Here is a 20,548-nt window from a genome sequence, read left to right as displayed (position 1 = left end):
TGGACTGTTTACAATAAACCTTGGTGAACTTTTCATTTTAACTGTGGTTTTTAACTCTGCTCGAATCTGATTTTAAAAAGAACCTGTGCCAAATAGTTAGAGTCCTGGGCTCTTCAACCCAGGTGGCGTTGTCGGCAACACTTTTAACTCATTCAAACAAGATGCTGTCTGTCATTTTATTTTGAAAGATTTTCTGTATGTGTTTCTGTTAGTTTTACTTCCTGTGTTTTCTCGTTTTCCCTCCTGAGTTGATTTCCTGATTTGTTTCACCTGTGTCTTGTTTCGTTTACCTGTTTCCTGTTTGCAATAACCCTTTATCTATGTGTTTAGGTTTGGTTGTCAGTGCAGTTTTTGTTGGATTCTTTTGTAGGTTGTGTGTTTTTGGGCTGCACCAGCTTGCTCTGCCTAAGGAGACATCTTTTTTTTTTGTCAGTATCTGATTTTGAAGCACATATCTAATTTATTATAATGATGATTTGCAGGTAGAACACAGTGCAAGACGTTGCTACATTGTTTATGAATTTAACTTTTCAAGTAATTGTCTTGAAAGTCAATGCAACCTTACCCCTCTGTGTTTTGTCCCTGTTTGTTGTGACACAGGATGGATTACTGCTGCTGGTGAAAATCTCCCCAAGGATGTCCCGTAAAGTGGCACTTTCTGAAGTACCTGAATCGGTTGAGCAGTTGCAAAACATTCTTCAAGAGAATCTTCAACTTCAAGGCAGCTTCACACTACAGTATGAAGATCCAGACTTCAACAATGCTCTTTGTAATTTAATTGACATACATGAGTTGCCACCACAGCGTGCTATCTTGCACATCCTTTGGGAGGAGTCTGCACATGTTCAGCAAGAGTCAGACTCTGTTGATTCATTGTCTTCCCTGGACACAGCCAGTTTATCCAGCAGAGAGTCAGTCCAGAGTCCCTCAACTTTTATTAAGAACCATCTGCGAAGTGTCTCGGAGTGGCCTTCACCTTTTCCCATCCCGTCCTTCTCCTATGATGTGGAGCTGAAGTTGCGCAAAGGCAATGAGGCATATGAACAGACCAAGAAGGGTATCAACTAACAAGAGACATGAAGATAGAGATTTTGGACAAGATTGCTCAGGCAGTTTTTGATGTAAAAGCATATCCTGATCAAGACCAGATTGAGTCAGTTGCTTCTGCTCTCATCAGTAGACACCCCTGCCTTTGTGAGCCAGGTAGTGAAACAGGGTGTGATGGATGGAAAATGAGCATAAAATATAAGCTTGGCAATTACAGGTCCAAGCTGCGTCAGGCGGGCTGTATTGAGGTTAGCATTAACCAGAAAAAAAGGAGCTGTGAAGATGATGGTGCGAGTCCTTCTCTGAAGAGAGCAAAGCGAGGTGAGATCAACCATGTCCCTGACCATCCAGAAAACCACAATGATGACTCACTGGATGATGAAAGACTAGCCCTGGTTGAGGAGTTAAAGAAGAAGAATAAGAATGATGCACTGATCAGACAAAAGATGGAGCTGACTTTCTCCTTGAGGCGCAAGGAGATCGTGGAGCTGCAGCCTATGGTGTCAGAGGTTCTGGAACGGTGGCCTGGTCTGTTTTGTGAGGCAGAGGTAAGCAGGTGAACCAAGAATATATTATGTTGTGTTTATGATTTAGTCTTTTTTTTTAAAGTGAGTAGAAGAGTTGTGTGTGTTGATTACAATGCATATTTTAACATGAAGATTGTGTTGAGATTGTATTGACTTTGAGGATTTTTGTCATCATTGAGGATTTGAATTTCCTTTTCACACTTTTCAACAGATAATGGAAGAGTTTTATCGCATCACAAACAAGAACCTATTGGACAACTTCAGAGCTGCCCTTCATCAGCACACTTGGAGGCTCCTGAGACTCTATCGGGCGAGGAGGACAGCTTTTTCATCTGAGATGGATCAGATCCTCAACGGCTTAGATCAAGAGGTGAATTCATAACATTATGGATATAGAGAATGTGAAGTTACGTCACGCCAGCGCCATCTTTGGAGGATCGCGGGTGTAAACACTCGCTTGTCTCCCTAAAAAAAAAAAAAAAAAGTCCCCCAAGTTGCTTAAAAGTAATCATGGTGGGACAGTTCTGCTGTGTAAAAACATATGATCTACTGTGTGGACTTTTTTTAGGGAGACAAGCGAGTGTTTACACCCACGATCCTCCAAAGATGGCGGCGACATAACGTCAGCTTCACATTCTCTATAAAAGGAATTTTGCCTTTTCTTTGAAGCTGTATTAATATTGGTTGCAGTTGGTGCAATGTTAAGTGACCCTTATAGTGACAAACCCTCAAAATACAGCTCTGGAAAAAAAACAAGAGACCACTTTCACAAATGTTTCTTAAAAGCATCTCTACATGAATGACAGTCATTCTTTTCTTTAAGCACAACTCATTGTACTTGATGAGACACTGATGAGGTCATCCCCTGAACCACATCTGATTAGGAAGATTATAAAAAACACTGCTGGGATTAAACATTGACATTATTCCACAAAAACAGATTTATAAACTCTGCCTGAATTAAAATATTCTTGCTGTGGTGTTTAAGAATAAATATGAACATGTTTTCTTTGCATCATTATTATTATTATTATTATTATTATTATTATTATTATTCAAGGTCTGAAAAGACTTCATTTGTTATTTAGACTAGTTTACTCATTTTTAGTCAATAAAAGCTCTAAATGACAATATTTTTATTTCAATTTTGGGAGAAATGTTGTCAGTCGTTGATTGAGTAAAATTATTATTACTTTTTGTTTTATTCCAACACATACCTATTTCGGGAGTGGTCTCTTCATTTTTTTCCAGAGCTGCCAATGCAAGGGTATCTAAGTGACTGACACAATTATAGAGCAAATTACTGAGATACAGTGGTTCTGTATGTTTACAGCTGCTTGCATGTTTACTCTACTTTATACAGTATTTCAGTTTCAGCTACTTGTAATGTTTCATGCAACTCTTTGTTTCAGACATCTGACATCACTGCTCATCGACAAACTGCAGCATTGAAGGGCCTTCCCTTGTATCTCCGTGACAGTCAGGAGAAGCTCTTCAGGAACTGTCTTGTGAGTGGTTATAAATAGTTATTATACTGTATTTAATGTTGACTTAAACCACTACCTCTCTATCCTCATTGTTCCCTTTCCCAATGTCATGGGTGTCTTCAATAGTTGTACTGTCCTGGCTATGAGTTTATGTAACCTAATTAATGTCAGTTAATTTGTGTATGGGGCTTTCAATTTTTGATTGTGGGGTATGGGATGGAAATAGTTAATGTCAAAACTATAATTAACTCTATTTGGAAAAATATATTTATTCAATGATTTGGAATTATGTTAGGCTAATTGCTTATTCTGATTCATAGGATTTTAATGACAAATGTCTTGCACCTTATGTGTTGTTCTTTTCCTATGTCTGTCAACATAAGGACACTGACCCGGAAGTGGAGCAAACGAAGGGCCTCACTTTGGGTATCCTCACTGTGTTGGAGGATGATGGCAATGCAGCTTCTCAACATGTCGTGGGTGTTGCTGTTGTTGTGGAAGAAGAGATTGTCCTCCAAGATCTCCCTGACCTGCCAACTGCTTTTGCTTACCTCTTTGGACTGATCTATGCTCTAAACCTTAAGTACCCCAAAGATCTCAGGTACACATTTGAAACCGTTCAGAAGGTGTTCATGGAACTTGGTACAGACCTCTCTGCAAGGGTCAGATCCCTCAAAAACAAACTCCTTCAGTGAATCCACAAGTTAACTGATAATGCCAGATCTGGCATTGTTGACCTCTGAACACCATGCTAATTTAGTCTTCCTGTTACCCACCGTCAAATCTGATGTACCTCGAACTCCCACTGTCTTACAGTTTTACTTGGTTTGCACTTTATTAGGTTTTCTTTATACATATTATATGTTAAGATTCAGTGTTTGAAAATTGTCATGGTACTGAGCAGTGTCACAAGAAAGAATTTGCTGATTATTTTGAGATCTGAAGTTCTAGCGCTCGGTAACCTTAAACAGATTTGAGAGTCATAGTTGTATCATACTGGTCATGTATGGCCTTGTATACATGACTCATTTTTGAGATTTTGAAAACTGAAGTCATGGCACTCAGTAACCTTGTTAACACATTTGTTAGATTCATACTAATATTTGATCTTTTATTCATACTGGTTCTGTATGGTCTTGGATATATGACTTATATTTGAACTTTTATTCATACTGGTTCTGTATGGTCTTGGAATATGCATGTTTGATATTTTATATCTCAAAGTTTACAAGTATGCAATGTAGTGCAAGTTCACTGCCAGGACAGGGACAAATGGGTCTCATTAGTTTGCACATACTTGGACCTGTTGGAAGGGATTTGATGCATGCAGGTGCAGTTTTAAATAAAACAAATGTTTTGAATGTACATGTTGCATCTGTATAATTATTTATACATTTGAGTAGAAGTTGTTGTTAGTTCTATTAAGTTATAAAGGTGAGTTACATTATAAACTATTGCCTTGTGCAATTTTAAATTCCTCTAAAATTATTCCGTTATACTGTCTTACCCAAAGTTAAGTGGATTATGTGTAATAAATCAGAGTTATTACAATATAAAAATGATAATGGTAAGTTAGTATAATTTACAGGAGAGTTAGCAGAAGTAACGATTAAAAGTTAATACAATGTAAATGTATAAATTGGTATTTATGGGAGAGTTGGCAGAAGTAAGGATTAAAAGTTATTACAATGTAAATTTGTAAGTTAGTACAATTTACAGGAGAGTTAGCAGAAGTAAGGATTGAAAGTTATTACAATGTAAATGTGTAAGTTAGGAGAGTTAGCAGAAGTAAGGATTGAAAGTTATTACAATGTACATTTCCAAGTTAGTACAACTTATGGGAGAGTTGACAGAAGTAAGGATTAAAAGTTATTACAATGTAAATTTGTAAGTTAGTACAACTTACAGGAGAGTTAGCAGAAGTAAGGATTGAAAGTTATTACAATGTAAAATTATAAGTTGGGACAACTTACAGTTGCGTTGTCAAAACTCAGAATTCGGAGTTGAGCAAACTCAGAAGCAAAACTTAAAATATTTAGTTTAATTTCCTAAATTTTATCGAAGTTTGTTGCCTTGAAATTTTGAGTTCACTCAACTTTTCTTTTTTTGCAGTGTGGTCGGCAGCGTCGAAGAGGTCAAAGTGGGGATGTTACGCCCCAGAACTTTGTTGGCCCGGAGGGGCATAACAATGGACCCAAACAATGACCCCAAACTAAACACAAAGACACTAAATTAACTAAAAGGAGATTTAATACAAAACATAAAAGTGGTAGTGGCTGGTTTGTGGCATAGGGTTTGTGGTGTTAGGACGACGTGTGCATGTGCGATTAACCAAGGAGTGGCCAAAACGAGGTTTCAATGGTAAAAAACAAAACAAAACAAAAAAAAAACATTTATTATCCTATAACAAAATACCTCTTCCGTGTGGTGGCAAGCAGGACACGAAACAACACATCAAACACGTTCAAAAACTTTTTTTTGCCTTCAACCAGCAACACTGTCAATGGAGGTTACAACAATAGAACCGGCTAACAACAAACACCAAAATAAAAGCGCTTTGATCTGACATCATGTGACGGGACAGTCGATATGGATATACTGTACATTTATGTGCTGATGCAGATAGCTGCATTGAATAGTGGTTGTTGTGATTATTTATTGCATTTAAATGTGCCTGGAACTGTGTAAACCTGCCTGTGAGGTCTTGGTAACGTGTGCGCACCGGTTAGCCAAACTACCACTGCACTGGCTGCACTCCGCCTTGCGCTGAGAGTAGACCAGGTTGGAGCTGGCGGGCTTTTGTCACACAATCGGCTGCTGCTGCGCCACCACACACTGCCGCACCGGGCTGCGCTGGTTGCAACTTGCACTGCGCCACCTTGCGCAAGGGCCCAAAGTCTTTTTTTCTGCTTTTGTATGTACAGCTACAGCCAAAGAACCAGAACTTTGCAAATGTTCTCCTTGCTGTTATCTTTTATCTTTGTGTTTTTGTTCACAGTGACTGTGCATTTACTGGAAATGAAATGTTTCGTAACAACCCAGCTCTTGAAGACAAAACACAAACCTGATGATCAACATTGTTACTATCACCAGACAAACATTTAAAGTAAAGATCTCAAGTGTGAAGTTGGCTAGACACTCCAACCACCATACTGTACATACTGGGAGGAGTTCAGTGTGACCCAACAGAGTGACTTTTATTCATGGGGATATCATATACTACAGATTCGTTAATTAATTGAAATGTTCAAGTTCAAAGATATATGAAAATAGCATAAGCAAAAAAGTCAAAATGAATCATCACTCAAAAGATCTGTGGTTAGGTTGTACATCATGGGTGAGTTACAGAATGTTGAATTTCCAGTTTGCCAACTTAAGTTTGTGCCATAAAAACAACGCAGCAGGTCCATGAGAAGGAGAGCATTACCTGTGTTTTGACCGTGTGAAGTCAAGTGAGGATTTTGCCTCGTAATTGAAACATTTTAATTCTATCTCACAATTTGAAGAATTGAAAAGTGGGAAGATCTAAGCATCGAAGGATCCAAGATTAACATTTGCTGCTTGACACTGGTGAGCTTAATACAAGTCTTAACACACTATGGAGATTTGGGTCTTTGCATTATAATACTCGAAATTCACAATTTTTCAAGTCTGTTTAAAAGTATCTTTCTCATTTTCAGATCAGGTGCTTCGTGTTACAGATGATAATGGCAGAGTCAACAGGTGAATTAAAACAGTTTATGTTTTCAGTAACAACATTAATGAGAATCCTTTCTGGTCAGTAGGGCTACACAGTAAAACAGGCAGTTCTCCAGTATTTGTCATCACCTGAGGTACCATACAGTAAGCTATCCATCCCATTCTTAAAAATTGTGTTTTATGTTTCATTACAATAAAGTCATTAACAATCAGTGAATCAATTTTTCCTCTCATGCAATTAACTGCATTGACGAATGACATTTTCTATGTTTCTTTGCATTAAAATTAGTCATATTTTGTTTCACATTTCTCATTAATTATTTATTTCACAGTTATCAGACTACCTTCCCCAGTTACATTGAATGTGCATTATATGCTATATTCTTTTAAACTTATGGTGAACAGAGGTGGGATGAGTCTCAGGTTTTAGCTATGAAGTCCCATATAAAAATAATAAATCAAGATTAACAGCTCACAAGTGTTATTTTTTTTTTAAGTTAGATCATTCCTTTAACACAATAACAACTGTTTTACATATTTTCCTGATGTCAGATTTTTATTGACCGTAGCAGCTTTGATATTTTGGCCTTTTCCTACAAATAACATTTTATAAGACTGGTTAACATAAGAAATTAAATTCTAAATTAAAACGTAATGCACATTAGTTCAGAGGATGCTATACTCAATGTATTCCTGTTTGGAAATTAATTTTACCCAACAACATGTTTTCCTGCAATTTATATAACTGGAATACAATATCCACTTATACCAAGTAAAGCATGAGTAAACATTTGGACTGGGGTCTCTTGGTTGAAAAGTAACTGGAGCATAAGACACAATATTTTATAATAATAAATTACATTTAACTAAAACCTGGATCACTCACTTAACAGAAATGCACAGGAGGGAAGTCAAAATGCTAAAGTCCAGTTGACATCTTAAGTCACTGATGTAAAAGCCAAAGTCAAGTGTATAATGTATTGTACAGTAAAATATACTAGTAGACACCTTCATACTCTCCAATCCATTTATCCTCAGGGTTGGCATCAGCTGTTTCTGTCTTCTGCCTGGGGCTGATGTCAGGAGCTGCTGGAGGTCTGCTGCTGGGAATGATGGCCGTCACTGTCCTTCAGTCCCTGGAGCTTCTGGCTGACAACAGATCCCTCATGGACAAGTTAGAGCACTACATGGGCAACGATTATGATATGGAAAGGAGAGTTAAAGAAATATTGCAATGGGAAATGTATAATGAAGTGCATGGCATTCACATATCCTTGTTTGCAGAGCTGTTTGGTGTGTTTTCCTCAGCCATTTCTTTAGCTGCAGGCATCTTTGTTGGCTCATCGATATATGCATTGGCGGGTAAAATATTTGGTGAGGCAGAGTTGGAAACGGCTCGTGCTTCAGCTGGATCAGTCTGTCTCACAGTTGTCACTGCAACTGGATACGCTCTGGGCCCAACTTTAGAAAGTTTTCTAACTAGCACATTAAATGTTAGTATTTCCATGTGGTTTGTCATTTCAGTAGTAGCAGTAATTGTGCTTTTCGTCATTCATGTTATTGAAATATTGTTCACATTCCTTTCCTTTGATGGCTATAAACAGCATGTACTGACATGGCTGTCTTTCACACCAGGAGCTACATTACTAGTATTTTTAGCAACTTTTTTCTCAAATAGTAGATTAATTCTTTCTGGTGTTTTGGTTTGCACAACTATGATATTCTTTGATGGGTCCATTTTCCCCAAAATATCTGCCCCCTCTGTACCATTGATGTTGATCATAGCTGATGTATTCAGTATTGCTGAGCAGCCAATAGTCACCTTACAGGCACCAGCACCTGCAAACACCAGCAGCGCTGCACCAATTAACACCAGCAGTGTTGTACTTGAGAGTATTTTCATTGGAGTTTTCATTACTCAGATGTCAGTGGCTGCTATAGGAGCGTCATTATTTGTATCTTTGCACAGTGGTGAAGCATGTAAAATCTGTGCAACTACTGCTGCAGGTTTAGGTGGAGCAGTGTTTGGTGTTATAAAGTTGCTTCTACCTGCACTAGGTCCAGGTCCCACTATAGGAGCTCTGACGGGAGTTGCAGGGGCAGTGGGGGTAACTCTTGCTGCTGCAGAGGCAGCAACAGATGAGTATGGACGAGCAGTAGAACCCTATGGTGTGGTAGGGAAGATAGGTGTGACAGGGGGAGCAGCTGTAGGAGCTTTTTTATACTCACTTACCCACAGTGGGCTGTCAGGTTGGTTCATGGCTCTGTGTGCAGCTACAGTTCCTGTTGGACATAACATTTTCCCGCTACTTTTGCCTCTTCCATCACAGTTTCTCAAGATTTGTTTATGTATATACCTGCTTTTACCTATTGTCCTTATGTCATTTACCTACACTGGCTTCTTTTATATATTGTTCATGAAATTCCGTATAGTATGTGGGTATTACATGATCATAATATATGCAATATTTTACTATACATGTTTTCCTCAAAAATTAGACATGGACAGACACAGGGAATGCAAAGCTAGTATAGCTTAATTTCTGACCAACTAGTACTGGACTTTTGTTGAAAGGAGAGTAGTACACGCTGTCTCTCTCAAACCATGTCGGCAGAGGGGTCGAGTCACCTTCAGATAAGTTAACTTCTAGTGACACTTAGGTAATTTCTACACAACTCACTTTGGTTTGTCTGAGGACACAGCAATGTGTCCTGAATATTTTGTTCAAAACAACATATTTAAACCAATTTTACTCTTTAAGATAAACTTATATGCAGTAGGGTGGGAAGAATATTGTAATGTCTGTGTAAGGGAGCAAAAGTATATGAGCGAAAGACATTTTTGTGGCATTTTGTGGAGTCAGGTTTCTTTTATTCCCTGTAATATTTTACATAAAATCCTGTGAATGTTAGATTGCTTATTGTAAATATGAGGGCATTCTGTGATGATTAGGAAAAAAACACCAGGGTTGTGTTCTTTATTCTCTCCTTTTTTCCCCCAAACATTATTTTTGCTGCCTGTGAATGTACTGGGGATAGAGTGGATTTGACGATTTTGTTCATCAATAAACAAGACCACTCAACTTATTGCACCTTTTGATTTCATTTTTTTTGTCAACCTTTTTATTATCTTAACATAACATTTAATCAAATAGATGTTTCTGCCCTGAACTGTGTCTTCCTAGGTGCCCAAGTTTCTTGTGTTTTTCTCTGTCTTACTCATCAATAGCGATAGACAAACTCATTCTCTTTCTTGCTGGAGTTATTGCTATCTTTGCAAGACATCTGCAAGATTTTAGCATCATGTCTTCTTTCTTCTTGCTAGCAGTCAGTGAGCCATTCTAGACTTCTCCTCCTCAGCAGGTGTCAGTATATTTTGAGGACTCCTTTCACCCCCAAAGGGCAAGTCTTCACCCAGAGACAGTCCATCTCCCATCATGTCCACAGGGGAGGCTGCTTCATACTTGAAGGTGAAAATATCACACAGAGAGCTGCTCTCCGACTCAGTGGCCAGAATGAGACTGTGTTCTCAGGGTGTCTCGAGTTAAGTTAAAGTTCATTGATAGAGCATTTTTCAAGGTTACAAGTTGTTGCACAGTAAGCCATCACTGTCATCACTGTGGCAGTGAGAAATCAGAGAGGTCCTGCTGTCTGTCTTTACATTTAGTTTGTTGTTATTCCATACTATCTTTAAAGTTGTAGCTCAACATTCACACACATTGTGGGTCATTGGATTCATAACCATTTGTCATCATTATAAAGTGGCTTTAGACTTTCAGCTGAGTCATCCTAGAGACGGAAGCGACAGGAGGAGATGTTCTTTCTTTTTTTCTTGTTTGTTACTTTCACAGAGACCTGACACCTGCCTGTCCTTCAGGGATGCTTCCAGACCACATCACTCAAATGACGTATTTGATATTATACCCTCTCTGGTAATATTGCTTAATTAAACAATATCAAAACGGCCTATAGGCTACATCTGGTCTCACTTTCAACTTTTCCTGTCTGTCTGTCTGTCTGTCTGTCTGTCTGTCTGTCTGTCCGTCCGCCCGCCCGTCCATCTATCTATCTATCTATAGTGGATGTGGATGTCCATTCATGTTTGTGTGACAGTTGAGGTTCCTGTCACTATGCCTCCAATTGATCATGTGCCCTGGCTACTTGGCCAAAGGGATGTCCCTTTGGGTGACTGGCAAGCACGTGTGACTCTTACCTGGGAGGTGTGGGTTCAATCCCCGCCTGGGCTCTCTTCACCTTGCCACATTTGCATTTATATTTTTTTCCCAAATAAATGTTTGTTTACTATATATATGAACATGTAATAAGATGAGTCAAAGCTCTGAGTTGTAACGAGTACAACCATGAAACAACATGTACATTGATGTGTATGTCTTATCTTGCATAACGCTGTGTTTGGTTTTTGCATTTCTGAGAGATAGACGTATATTACGTAAATCATTGCACTCGTTTTACAGCTGCTCTCAGGACAAACTGTCCACCAACAGTAGGTGAATTTAAATGTGGGTAACTGAAGGAAGTGAAAACATCCTGCTAATGGAGTCCAGCTGTCTTGCGCTTTCTTTCCCCTGAAAAATGATAGGTTATATTAGTGGCAGTCCAGCTTGTGGACAGTGGATAGTTTCTAACCAAATGGTGAATATTGTTTTGGGCAAGCAGCCAATCACACTCTGCTATTGTCTCCGGAAAAAATATAAATGATATGAATATGAATTTGATTTCAGACCCCCCTGGAGAAACATTATTTTGTTTCCTGTAAGGTATTAGTCCTCTATTATGGATTTTTTTTTTTAACCCTACATGTTCTCTGTGCTTGTAATGGTTATGATGTTCTACTAGATCAATTTTCCATAAACACTGTGCTGCCTTTTGCCAACTTTCAAAACAAACTTTTTGATTTTCCAGGCTGTAAGCCAACTTATTGGCCAGGAACAGTGGGGAAGTGGAGGAGTACTCCCACAACACTGAGCCATGCCTCCAGTACATCTATCATGATTCACCCTTCTAGCCTAAAATACAGCCACAACAAGCAACTGTTTTCAATTAAAAAATAAAATCTCTGAAAACACACTGAGAACTTCCTGTGTAGTGTAATGGACCCAATGACAATTAGCAGCTGAACAAAGCATTTGGCTGCTAAAAAGCCATAATCTACATTCTCCCGATGAGGTGGGAGAGACCAAAAGGAAGCTGAAAGGACAGTGAGGACTGGTGTTAACATTTCTCAACAAAGTTTATTTCCTACAAAGGTAATGTTGCTTTCTACCTGTGGGATACACAAATAGGAATCTGTTTGCTAGTATGTTAACAACACGTACACATAAAAAAACCCACAAAGTTGCAGCATCAGCGAATAGTTAAGTTTCTTTCAGTGACTCTATCGCACAACAGAGAGAGAGCCAACAGCCAACATAAGAGAGGATGAATACAAAAGACTGTTTTGGAAGGGTAAATCTCACATACCAGTTTGTAATGAGCTGCCTCAGGGTGATGCTGAGGACTGTAGCCTCTGTCCAGATGTGTTGTCCTGAATGGAAACACATGGGTTGAGAAGTCACTGCTGCTTAACGAGAATGAAACTCCACACTGCCACAATTATTCAGTAGCCTAAAACATTATGGTCGGCCATCGTTTGTCATCAGGTTTCATCTGTTTAGACGTTTCTGTTCAATACGGGACATCCAATTTTCAATTCTTTATTCCTTCAAAGACTCTGTGTCACAGTATCACACCATGCCACCTCCAACATGACTTTTGTTCTCTAATGATTTTGCTCCACTGGGGATGTGTCACGACGACCTTGTCTCTGCTTTACCTCACTTACAGCATCAAAGCCAAAACTGTTACGCAAGATTTCCTTTTCACTTGGTGGGCTGAATGTTGTCTCTGCCACCTCTGAACCTGACACAATGTTTATGCAAGAACACGCCTGGTTTTATCAGCCTTAAACACAAACTGTGGCAGAGCAAAACAAAGACTACAATGTTTTTTGTCATGGTGTCCTACATGAGTAATATTCCATGCAATTTTCTCTTACATTGCTTTTAATTTAGTAAATATTTATGCTGCATACTCTTCATTTGCCAACTTTTGCATATTTTATGTATTAGTTATTCCTCAATATTTTGAACAAATTAATATGCCAGTATGAGAAGTGGTTGCATTTGGAGATGGGATCGAGGATATAAGAATTGTTGTGTTAAAATTAGATTTATGGGGGGGGGGGGTTGTACGTCACTGGAATGTGACCTACATAGTGTATGAAGTCTATCTACATATTTTCAATGTATCATACACCATACTTGTTACTCCCTAAAGTCGCTCAGGTTTTATTAGTTCATAGATTTGAAAATGTCTCGACTTACATAGGTGAAAAAAGAGAAAATGTGTTGGCATTGTGGTTTCAAGATGAATCGCTGTCTAAGTGCTAAGAGCACAGCTGTGTGTTCACAAGCTCAATGCTAGATATGTAATAGATGGAAAGCATCTGCAGGCTTTGCAAGAGTTTTAAGACTTAAGTGAGTCATAACACATCAGACCTGTCCAGCTGGAGGACACCGTCCCTGCAAAGTCCATGCCATGAGCAAAATATATTACAAAACCAGACTGGGAAGTATATGAAGCCTTCCCAGGCTGCCCTGTAACCACACACAGGCCAGAGCATTTGGGAGAGAGCTTCATTCCACTGAGGTTTTAGAGGGGGGCCCACTGTGTGGGAACACCAGGTCAGACTCACAAATACACAGTGTCAGTGTGTACTTGAAGCCCATTTCAACTCCACCAGGAGCACACATACTCTCAATATGGTCTAAGAAAAACTTCCAAGGATTGGATTTCCCCACAGGATACTATTCCCCAGCTGTTGACAAATCCATGCGGATACATAAATTTAGTTGCTCTCTATGCGTACAACATCTCTTAATACACCAAAGCCGTGGAGACAAAAACACAAGATGCGTGGGGATCGTTGCCAGGTCTGAGAACACGACTTATGCTTGAACATAAATTATATAGATACTTGGCATGGAAAATACTAAATTCCTTGGTAGGTTACACACACACACACACACACACACACAGCTTACACAGCTGACACATGTGGAGTTAAACTCCCCGCTGTCTTTTTTACTGGAGTATTAGAGCTGCTTTCTGCACACTGACCCCTGCCCTCAGTGCCTTATACATACGTACATTATACTGTATATGCGCGTCTAAACATATACAGTGTACAGCACAATGTCAGGGGTTACACATAGGGGGTTACAACAGGGGTTACAACAACAGCTCTTTTCTTTCTGAAAGTGAGTTTAAAAAAGTTTTAAAATAATTTTGTTTAGTTGATCATTAATGACCAAAAATAAGATGCCTGTGAAATGCACATTTCCCTTAAAATGTTGTTATATGTTATGATGTTAACATCCTGAACCGCAGACTAGAAAGCAGTGTGCTTGTTAAATGTTATCACGGGTCTGTGTTGACTTTTGTGTTCCTCTGTGTAGAACAATGGTTGCATAAAGAGCCAGAAATTGAATGTGTGCGGGACATGGAAAGCAGAAAAACAGTGTAAAGATATAAGATGAAGAATAGAAACATGTGTGTGTGTGCATTGTGTGTGAGAAAGGGAGAGACGTTTACACTTTCCTAAGGGTGTTTGTTCTTCTTTCTGGGGTCACAGGAAGTTCAGCATATTTCTGTCAGCCTGCCAGGTGTGGGCTCCTCAGAGGGGCAACCGGACTCACTGCAGAAGTATGAAGAACAGAACTGGGGGTGTTCCTGTCCATACATCACTGCATCCATCTGCCACCGGCCAGCAGCGCTCAAGGCAGCACTGGGAACAGAGGAAAGCTGAAGGGAAACGCTGGTGTTAGCAGGGTATGAAAAAAAGGCACAGGGGAGACTGAGTCTGTGGCACTGTGAACACAATGAGGTAGATTTCCCCTGTAATCAATCTGTCAAAATCTCTGTTGTTGGGAACCGATAAAGAAAACACAGAGCTACTGTCCTGTTATTTAAGAGGTACTTCGCAAAAACAAATTAGAATCATTGCTATCTAACACAAATAACTAAATTAATAACAGACTGAAAAATGGCATCCAACTTGTTTTAGTAGCCTATCACATTTCTAGCCTATCAATTTCTATTCTTATCCAAATGATCCAAACTGATCACATGCCTCAGCATTAAACCCACTGTGTGACAGCAGTCACTAAACCCACAAATGGAAAAATTAACAATAAAAGTAAAGTTGCAAAAAAGAACACACACACACACACACACACACATAAATGCAACATTAACAAGACCTTGGTTACCATGGTAACGATGATAATAAACACAAACTGTACCAACAAGGGCACACCTAGATGGATAAAGCTTGGTTAGATTTAACAAAGGACTATGATCTGGTTTAAATTAACTACTTCTTCAACTTCAGACAATCAACACAAACAATGTACAGGTGGTTATTTACAGGAGGACGTCTCCAACAGCTGCCTCATTAAAATCAAAACAATGGGGGCGGTGCGTGGCGCGGTGGATAAGGCGACCGCCCCATAGAGGCTACAGCCCTCAACACAGACGTCCCCGGTTCTTGCATCGGGCAGACCTTTCCTGCATGTCATTCCCCCTCTCTCTGCCTCCCCCTTTCCTGTCTATCTCACTATGTACTATCAAATAAAGGCAAAAACGCAAAAAAAATATATTAAAAAAAAAAAAAAAATCAAAACAATGAGCTAAACGTGGCTCACAGAGCAGAAGGGCCCAGAAAGAGATTATTAATTTATTAGATTATTAATTAGTTCATTCTGATGAGTGACCATGTTGCTGTAACATCTCGTTGTTTTACATATTGTTAAAGGGAAACTTTGTTTTTTTTCAACCTGGGCCCTGTTTTCACATGTTTTTCTGTATGTGAGTGATGGATAATACAATTATTGAGGTGGCTCCAGTATTGAGCCGGGCAGGCAGCCTGCAGCCCAGCTAACGCTCTTCAACCGGGCAAGTGGCTCCCGTCAAAGTTCGCCCTATAAACCTGCATTTTTTTCAAGCTGACAGGCTCAGATAGTTACAATGAGTGTCTGACAACATACTAGAAAGGAGAAATGAACGTATGTCTCTACCTTTAGCTGGAGGTCGCTGTTTGTTGTGATCTGTGTCCAAATCTCACCACACTAGAAAGCTCGTTCTGAAATCTCGCGATAACTCGCGGCAAAACACCGATGGGGAATACGGTTACCTGACTGACGACTGGAGCATTTCCAAATTATGGCAACAAAATGTTGGGCTACTCTTCGCAGACTACTTTACTTCGACACCAACACGCTGAAGTTATGGCTAGTTGTGCTACAAATGGATGCTCAAAGAAGAGATGCGCTAAAGGTAGAGGCATACGTTCATACGTTCAGTTGGTTTTGTATGTACCTTTAAAGGCATTATAATGAGGTGTTCAGACTCAGAGTGAAATGTTCATGTAGCCTACATAAAGGCAGGTTAATAACATTCATGTGAATGAGTTGGAATGATAAAAATAAAAAAATAAAAAGACAATTAGCCTACTCAAATAAGGCAAATGTTTTTCTTCTTGCAACCATATTTTTCAGTGGGAAAGAGAGGAAATCTGAATTTACAGTCAGATAGCCAGTCGTCATTGTAAGCGAGGAATTGGAATTCACCCTTGGTCTGACTTAGCAACAGCCAAAATTTGCTGCTAATGTTTGCTCATTAGACATTGTGTTCAGTCACCTGATGTCTCTGATCCTTTCTGACATGAGAGAAACAGTGAAAAGCCAATAGTTCTAACAGTGTGAAACCACACCCCTCCATTGTTTTCCAAAATGAAATGTTTCTCTTTGATTCCCTGTTGGAAGGCGGCGATGATGAGAATGGAACAAGAAGCTCTGCGCTCCTCCACTTTGGCTCGTCCTCTGCTTCTGTTTAAAACACACAGACTGAGAATAATGTGGCGCTGTGTGAGACGAGCCCATTCAGTTCTGGGGATTCCAGGAATTTAATGTGGCGTAAAAAAAAAAGAGCATGCAAGAGAGGACAGCACAAGATGCTCTGAGCTGACAGCCATTAAAGGGATAGTACACCCAAAATTCAAATTTCACTCATTATCTACTCACCCTCATGTCGACTAAGAGCTGTGAGAATTTTCAGAGTCCTCCGTGCCTTCTCTGAGTTACGGGGGGGTCCGCGCTGCAGTATTTGTCCATATAATGGTTGTCAATGGATACCAACTTTCTTCGTCCAAAAAGACACACCAAAAAACATCCAAATACCTCCATACTGCTCGTCTGTAATGTCCCTCTTGTATTGAAGCCCTGACATGAGAAATTGTTCCGCCGGTCAGTGCAAATCACGAGAGATTTGCACTGACACAGGAAGAGCAGTGAACTGAGACACTGGGAGCTTCCGCTACAAACAAGCTTAAAATATAGACTTATTTAATTTTTTTCAGAACAATTTCTCATGTCGGGGCTTCAATACAAGAGGGACATTACAGACGAGCACTACGGAGGTATTTGGATGTTTTTTGGTGTGTCTTTTTGGACGAAGAAAGTTGGTATCCATTGACAACCATTATATGGACAAATACTGCAGCGCGGACCCCCCTGTAACTCAGAGAAGGAACAGATGGCTCTGAAACTTCTCACAGCTCTTAGTTGACATGAGGGTGAGTAGATAATGAGTGACATTTGAATTTTGGGTGAACTCTCCCTTTAACATTCACCATCTACTGCTTCATCTACAAAATCAACAGAGAACTATTCCTCAACTCTGGTACGGTAGCCTGTCAGGCTGTGTATGGCCGGGTATCATTCACCACAGACTATCAGTAAGGAGACAGGAAGCAGGCTGAGGTCAGTTATTTCAGAAGAACACTCTGGTCTGTCAGGTGATGGTGTGCATTTTCCATAACATACTAAAAATCTTCCTTATTACGTAATGCATCACTGCCGTCAGTCACGCATAGTTATAATCATTTCATAAAGATTATTTGAATAAATAAATAATTGTAAACAACATGTAGACAAACCTAAATGTAATTCAATGTGAAACAACTGTTTCATTTATACATGTATGAACTCAAACATTGTAACTGACAAATTTTGAAACCACACATAAGACGCACAGTACTGGGCACAATTAAACTATTATATCCACTCCTTACTGATGTGAACTGACATATTTATAAACCTCAGAGGCAAAAACTTCAAATTATTACAGTAACACAGAATTAACAAGCATGTGTCACTCTGCTAGACTGAGCCAACTTGCTTAACTTGCAGATATTAATGAGCAACAGTGTGTCAGAACAAGTCATCAACATAGACAACGTCATACAGTCTGATGTCTCCCACAAGAGCACGCATAGTAGTGCTGCCTCCTAACCGTACTCAGCCACGTCCTGATTGGTCAGATCCGCCTAACTGGGAATATTTAGTACAAGCAGCAACAACGTCTTTATTTTCCTAACCTGCATGTAGGGCTCCGTCAACAACACCTGACTCAAAGCAGCCTCAGGGAGACACAATTACCTCACATATCAAAACGCAACACTCTGCTACTGTGATTACTTAACGCCAAACAGGACGGGTTAGTAGGTAGGTAGGAGGAGTTTCCAAGATGGCAACATCATCCTCATTGTCACGGTAACAAAAACACATGGGATTTGAAAGAGGAAATGAACAGTAGCATCCTGTAGTTAAGTCTGATGTTCTGTAGATCCCTCCAACCTCCCTGTACTGACTCAGTCATCCTGTCGTGATTGTAACGACCACTAGAGGGCTTCATTGGTTGAATTTTAACATGACATTAAAGGGATAGTTCACCCAAAATTCAAATTTCACTCATTATCTACTCACCCTCATGTCGACTAAGGGCTGGGAGAAGTTTCAGAGTCCTCCGTGGCTTCTCTGAGTTACAGCGGGGCTCCGTGCAGCACTGCATGTCCATATGACGGTTGCGAATGGGCCTCACTTTTCTTCGTCCAAAAAGACACACCAAAAAAACATCAAAATACCTCCATAGTGCTCGTCTGTAATGTCCCTCTTGTATTGAAGCCCCGACATGAGAAATTGTTCTGAAAAAAATAAAATAAGTATAATGTTTTAAGGTTGTTTGTAGCGGAAGCTCCCAGTGTTGCTCTTCCAGAATCTCACGCGATTTGCGGAGCCGTGAACTGTCGCGAGATTTGCACAGACACAGGCAAAGCAGTGAACTGAGACACTGGGATCTCCCGCTCCAAACAAGCTCCAAATCTATACTTGTTTAATTTTTTTCTGAACAATTTCTCATGTCGGGGCTTCAATACAAGACGGACATTACAGACGAGCACTATGGAGGTATTTGGATGTTTTTTGGTGTGTCTTTTTGGACGAAGAAAGTTGGTATCCATTGACAACCATTATATGGACAAATACTGCTGCGCGGACCCCCTGTAACTCAGAGAAGGAACGGAGGACTCTGAAACTTCTCACAGCTCTTAGAAGAGGGACATTACAGACGAGCACTATGGAGGTATTTGGATGTTTTTTGGTGTGTCTTTTTGGACGAAGAAAAGTGAGGCCCATTCGCAACCGTCATATGGACATGCAGTGCTGCGCCGAGCCCCCCTGTAACTCAGAGAATGCACAGAGGACTCTGAAAATTCTCCCAGCCCTTAGTCGACATGAGGGTGAGTAGATAATGAGTGAAATTTGAATTTTGGGTGAACTATCCCTTTAATGAGTTAAAATATTAATGGTGTGACACAGCCACAAGACTTCCCTCAGACACACAGTGGAGCATTTCGCAGCTAACGTGATATATTTCCCGCAAAGGTTGGTGGAGACCAAAAGAGGAATGTGAACATCCACCATATGTCTATACTAGAGAAATAACTGAAAATGAGTGTTAACTGTGCTCTCTTTTTGCTCCATGTGTGAACGGGAATGTTTTTCACAATATAAGATGGTAATATGTCTGAATGTTTTCACCTTGTGCTGCCATAAAGTGGTGAAAATAGGTTTAGGTGACTTGAGATTAGGGAAACACTGGAGTAATAGAGAGGAAGGTCATAAAATAATAACTGTAGGGGAGAGTGGGGTAAAGTGAGACATTTTTTACATTTGCTCCCCTCTAAGCGAGTTAAAATGATTTATCAGTACACATTTCCCATTAATTCAGGATGTTTCCTAGCAATGGAAATTATCAGAATGTATTTAGAACAAAGGGCAGTGAAAATATGATATATGACTTGTGTCTCACTTTACCCCAGGTCAGGGGTAAACTGAGACAGACTAGAGAAATCAATGGGGTAAACTGATCCACTTACTTTTTCCACTCTGAAACTACCATAGCAACACATGTTGTCACAGTTAGAATCCTGACAGCTAGCGTGACAACCACATTTTCCAGAACTAACGTCGGACTAGTAGCAGAATCATGGGGATTGGTCAATTAAGCACTTTTTGTTTTCTGAACACAAAGTGACTCAAGAACAAAATCAAATACAACACAAAATGTTTTAATTAACATTCAAATGACAGATAGAACCAGTTAGATAGTCTGGGAGTCAGATTGTAGGCCCCAACAATCGTGACCATTTTGATCAAAAGTCCTCTTGTATGTGGGGGGAACCGACAAAGTGGAATGTGACTCAAATTGAGTTAATTAACCAATATTAAGCGAGCTGACTGAGAGCACATAGCATAACAAAGCAGTGTGGCCACAGATCATTGTTCACGCGAGATTTCAGGCTTGGGGGACGAGATTCTAGTGTAAATC

At 39.8% G+C, this 20,548-nt stretch overlaps 2 protein-coding genes across 3 annotated transcripts; both read left to right on the top strand.

Moving 5' to 3' along the window:
• The first annotated feature begins 365 nt into the window (after window positions 1–365).
• LOC146962186 (uncharacterized) lies at window positions 366–4,370 on the top strand. Of its 2 annotated transcripts, none has more exons than XM_085770525.1 (5): window positions 366–432; window positions 601–1,595; window positions 1,786–1,944; window positions 2,987–3,082; window positions 3,445–4,370. In XM_085770525.1, exons 2-5 carry the CDS (start codon window positions 1,077–1,079, stop codon window positions 3,754–3,756), a joined length of 1,086 nt encoding a protein of 361 aa, XP_085626651.1. In that variant the 5' UTR covers window positions 366–432; window positions 601–1,076; the 3' UTR covers window positions 3,757–4,370. The 2 variants fall into 2 exon arrangements, with proteins under 2 accessions (XP_085626651.1, XP_085626650.1); XM_085770524.1 differs by having other exon boundaries at window positions 378–482.
• A 4,105-nt stretch (window positions 4,371–8,475) lies between these two features.
• On the top strand, window positions 8,476–14,646 carry LOC146962185 (uncharacterized). The gene is made up of 2 exons (XM_085771738.1): window positions 8,476–9,089; window positions 14,454–14,646. Exons 1-2 carry the CDS (start codon window positions 8,476–8,478, stop codon window positions 14,644–14,646), a joined length of 807 nt encoding a protein of 268 aa, XP_085627864.1.
• The last annotated feature ends 5,902 nt before the right edge of the window (window positions 14,647–20,548 follow it).

Source organism: Trachurus japonicus, chromosome 24 (genome assembly GCF_045865225.1).
Source record: "Trachurus japonicus isolate A0001 chromosome 24, Traja_1.0".
NCBI lineage: Eukaryota > Metazoa > Chordata > Actinopteri > Carangiformes > Carangidae > Trachurus > Trachurus japonicus.
The sequence above is the reverse complement of the archived record's forward strand: the minus strand, read 5'-3'. Positions and strand labels throughout refer to the sequence as shown.

Coding starts and splice junctions, on each gene's coding strand:
- LOC146962186 (XM_085770525.1), top strand. CDS start 1,077: ATGAAGATAGAGATTTTGGACAAGATTGCTCAGGCAGTTTTTGATGTA. Junction 1,945..2,986: donor TCAACGGCTTAGATCAAGAG/GTGAATTCATAA, acceptor TCTTTGTTTCAG/ACATCTGACATCACTGCTCA. Junction 3,083..3,444: donor AGCTCTTCAGGAACTGTCTT/GTGAGTGGTTAT, acceptor TGTCAACATAAG/GACACTGACCCGGAAGTGGA.
- LOC146962185 (XM_085771738.1), top strand. CDS start 8,476: ATGATATTCTTTGATGGGTCCATTTTCCCCAAAATATCTGCCCCCTCT. Junction 9,090..14,453: donor CTTTTGCCTCTTCCATCACA/GTTTCTCAAGAT, acceptor CTGGGGTCACAG/GAAGTTCAGCATATTTCTGT.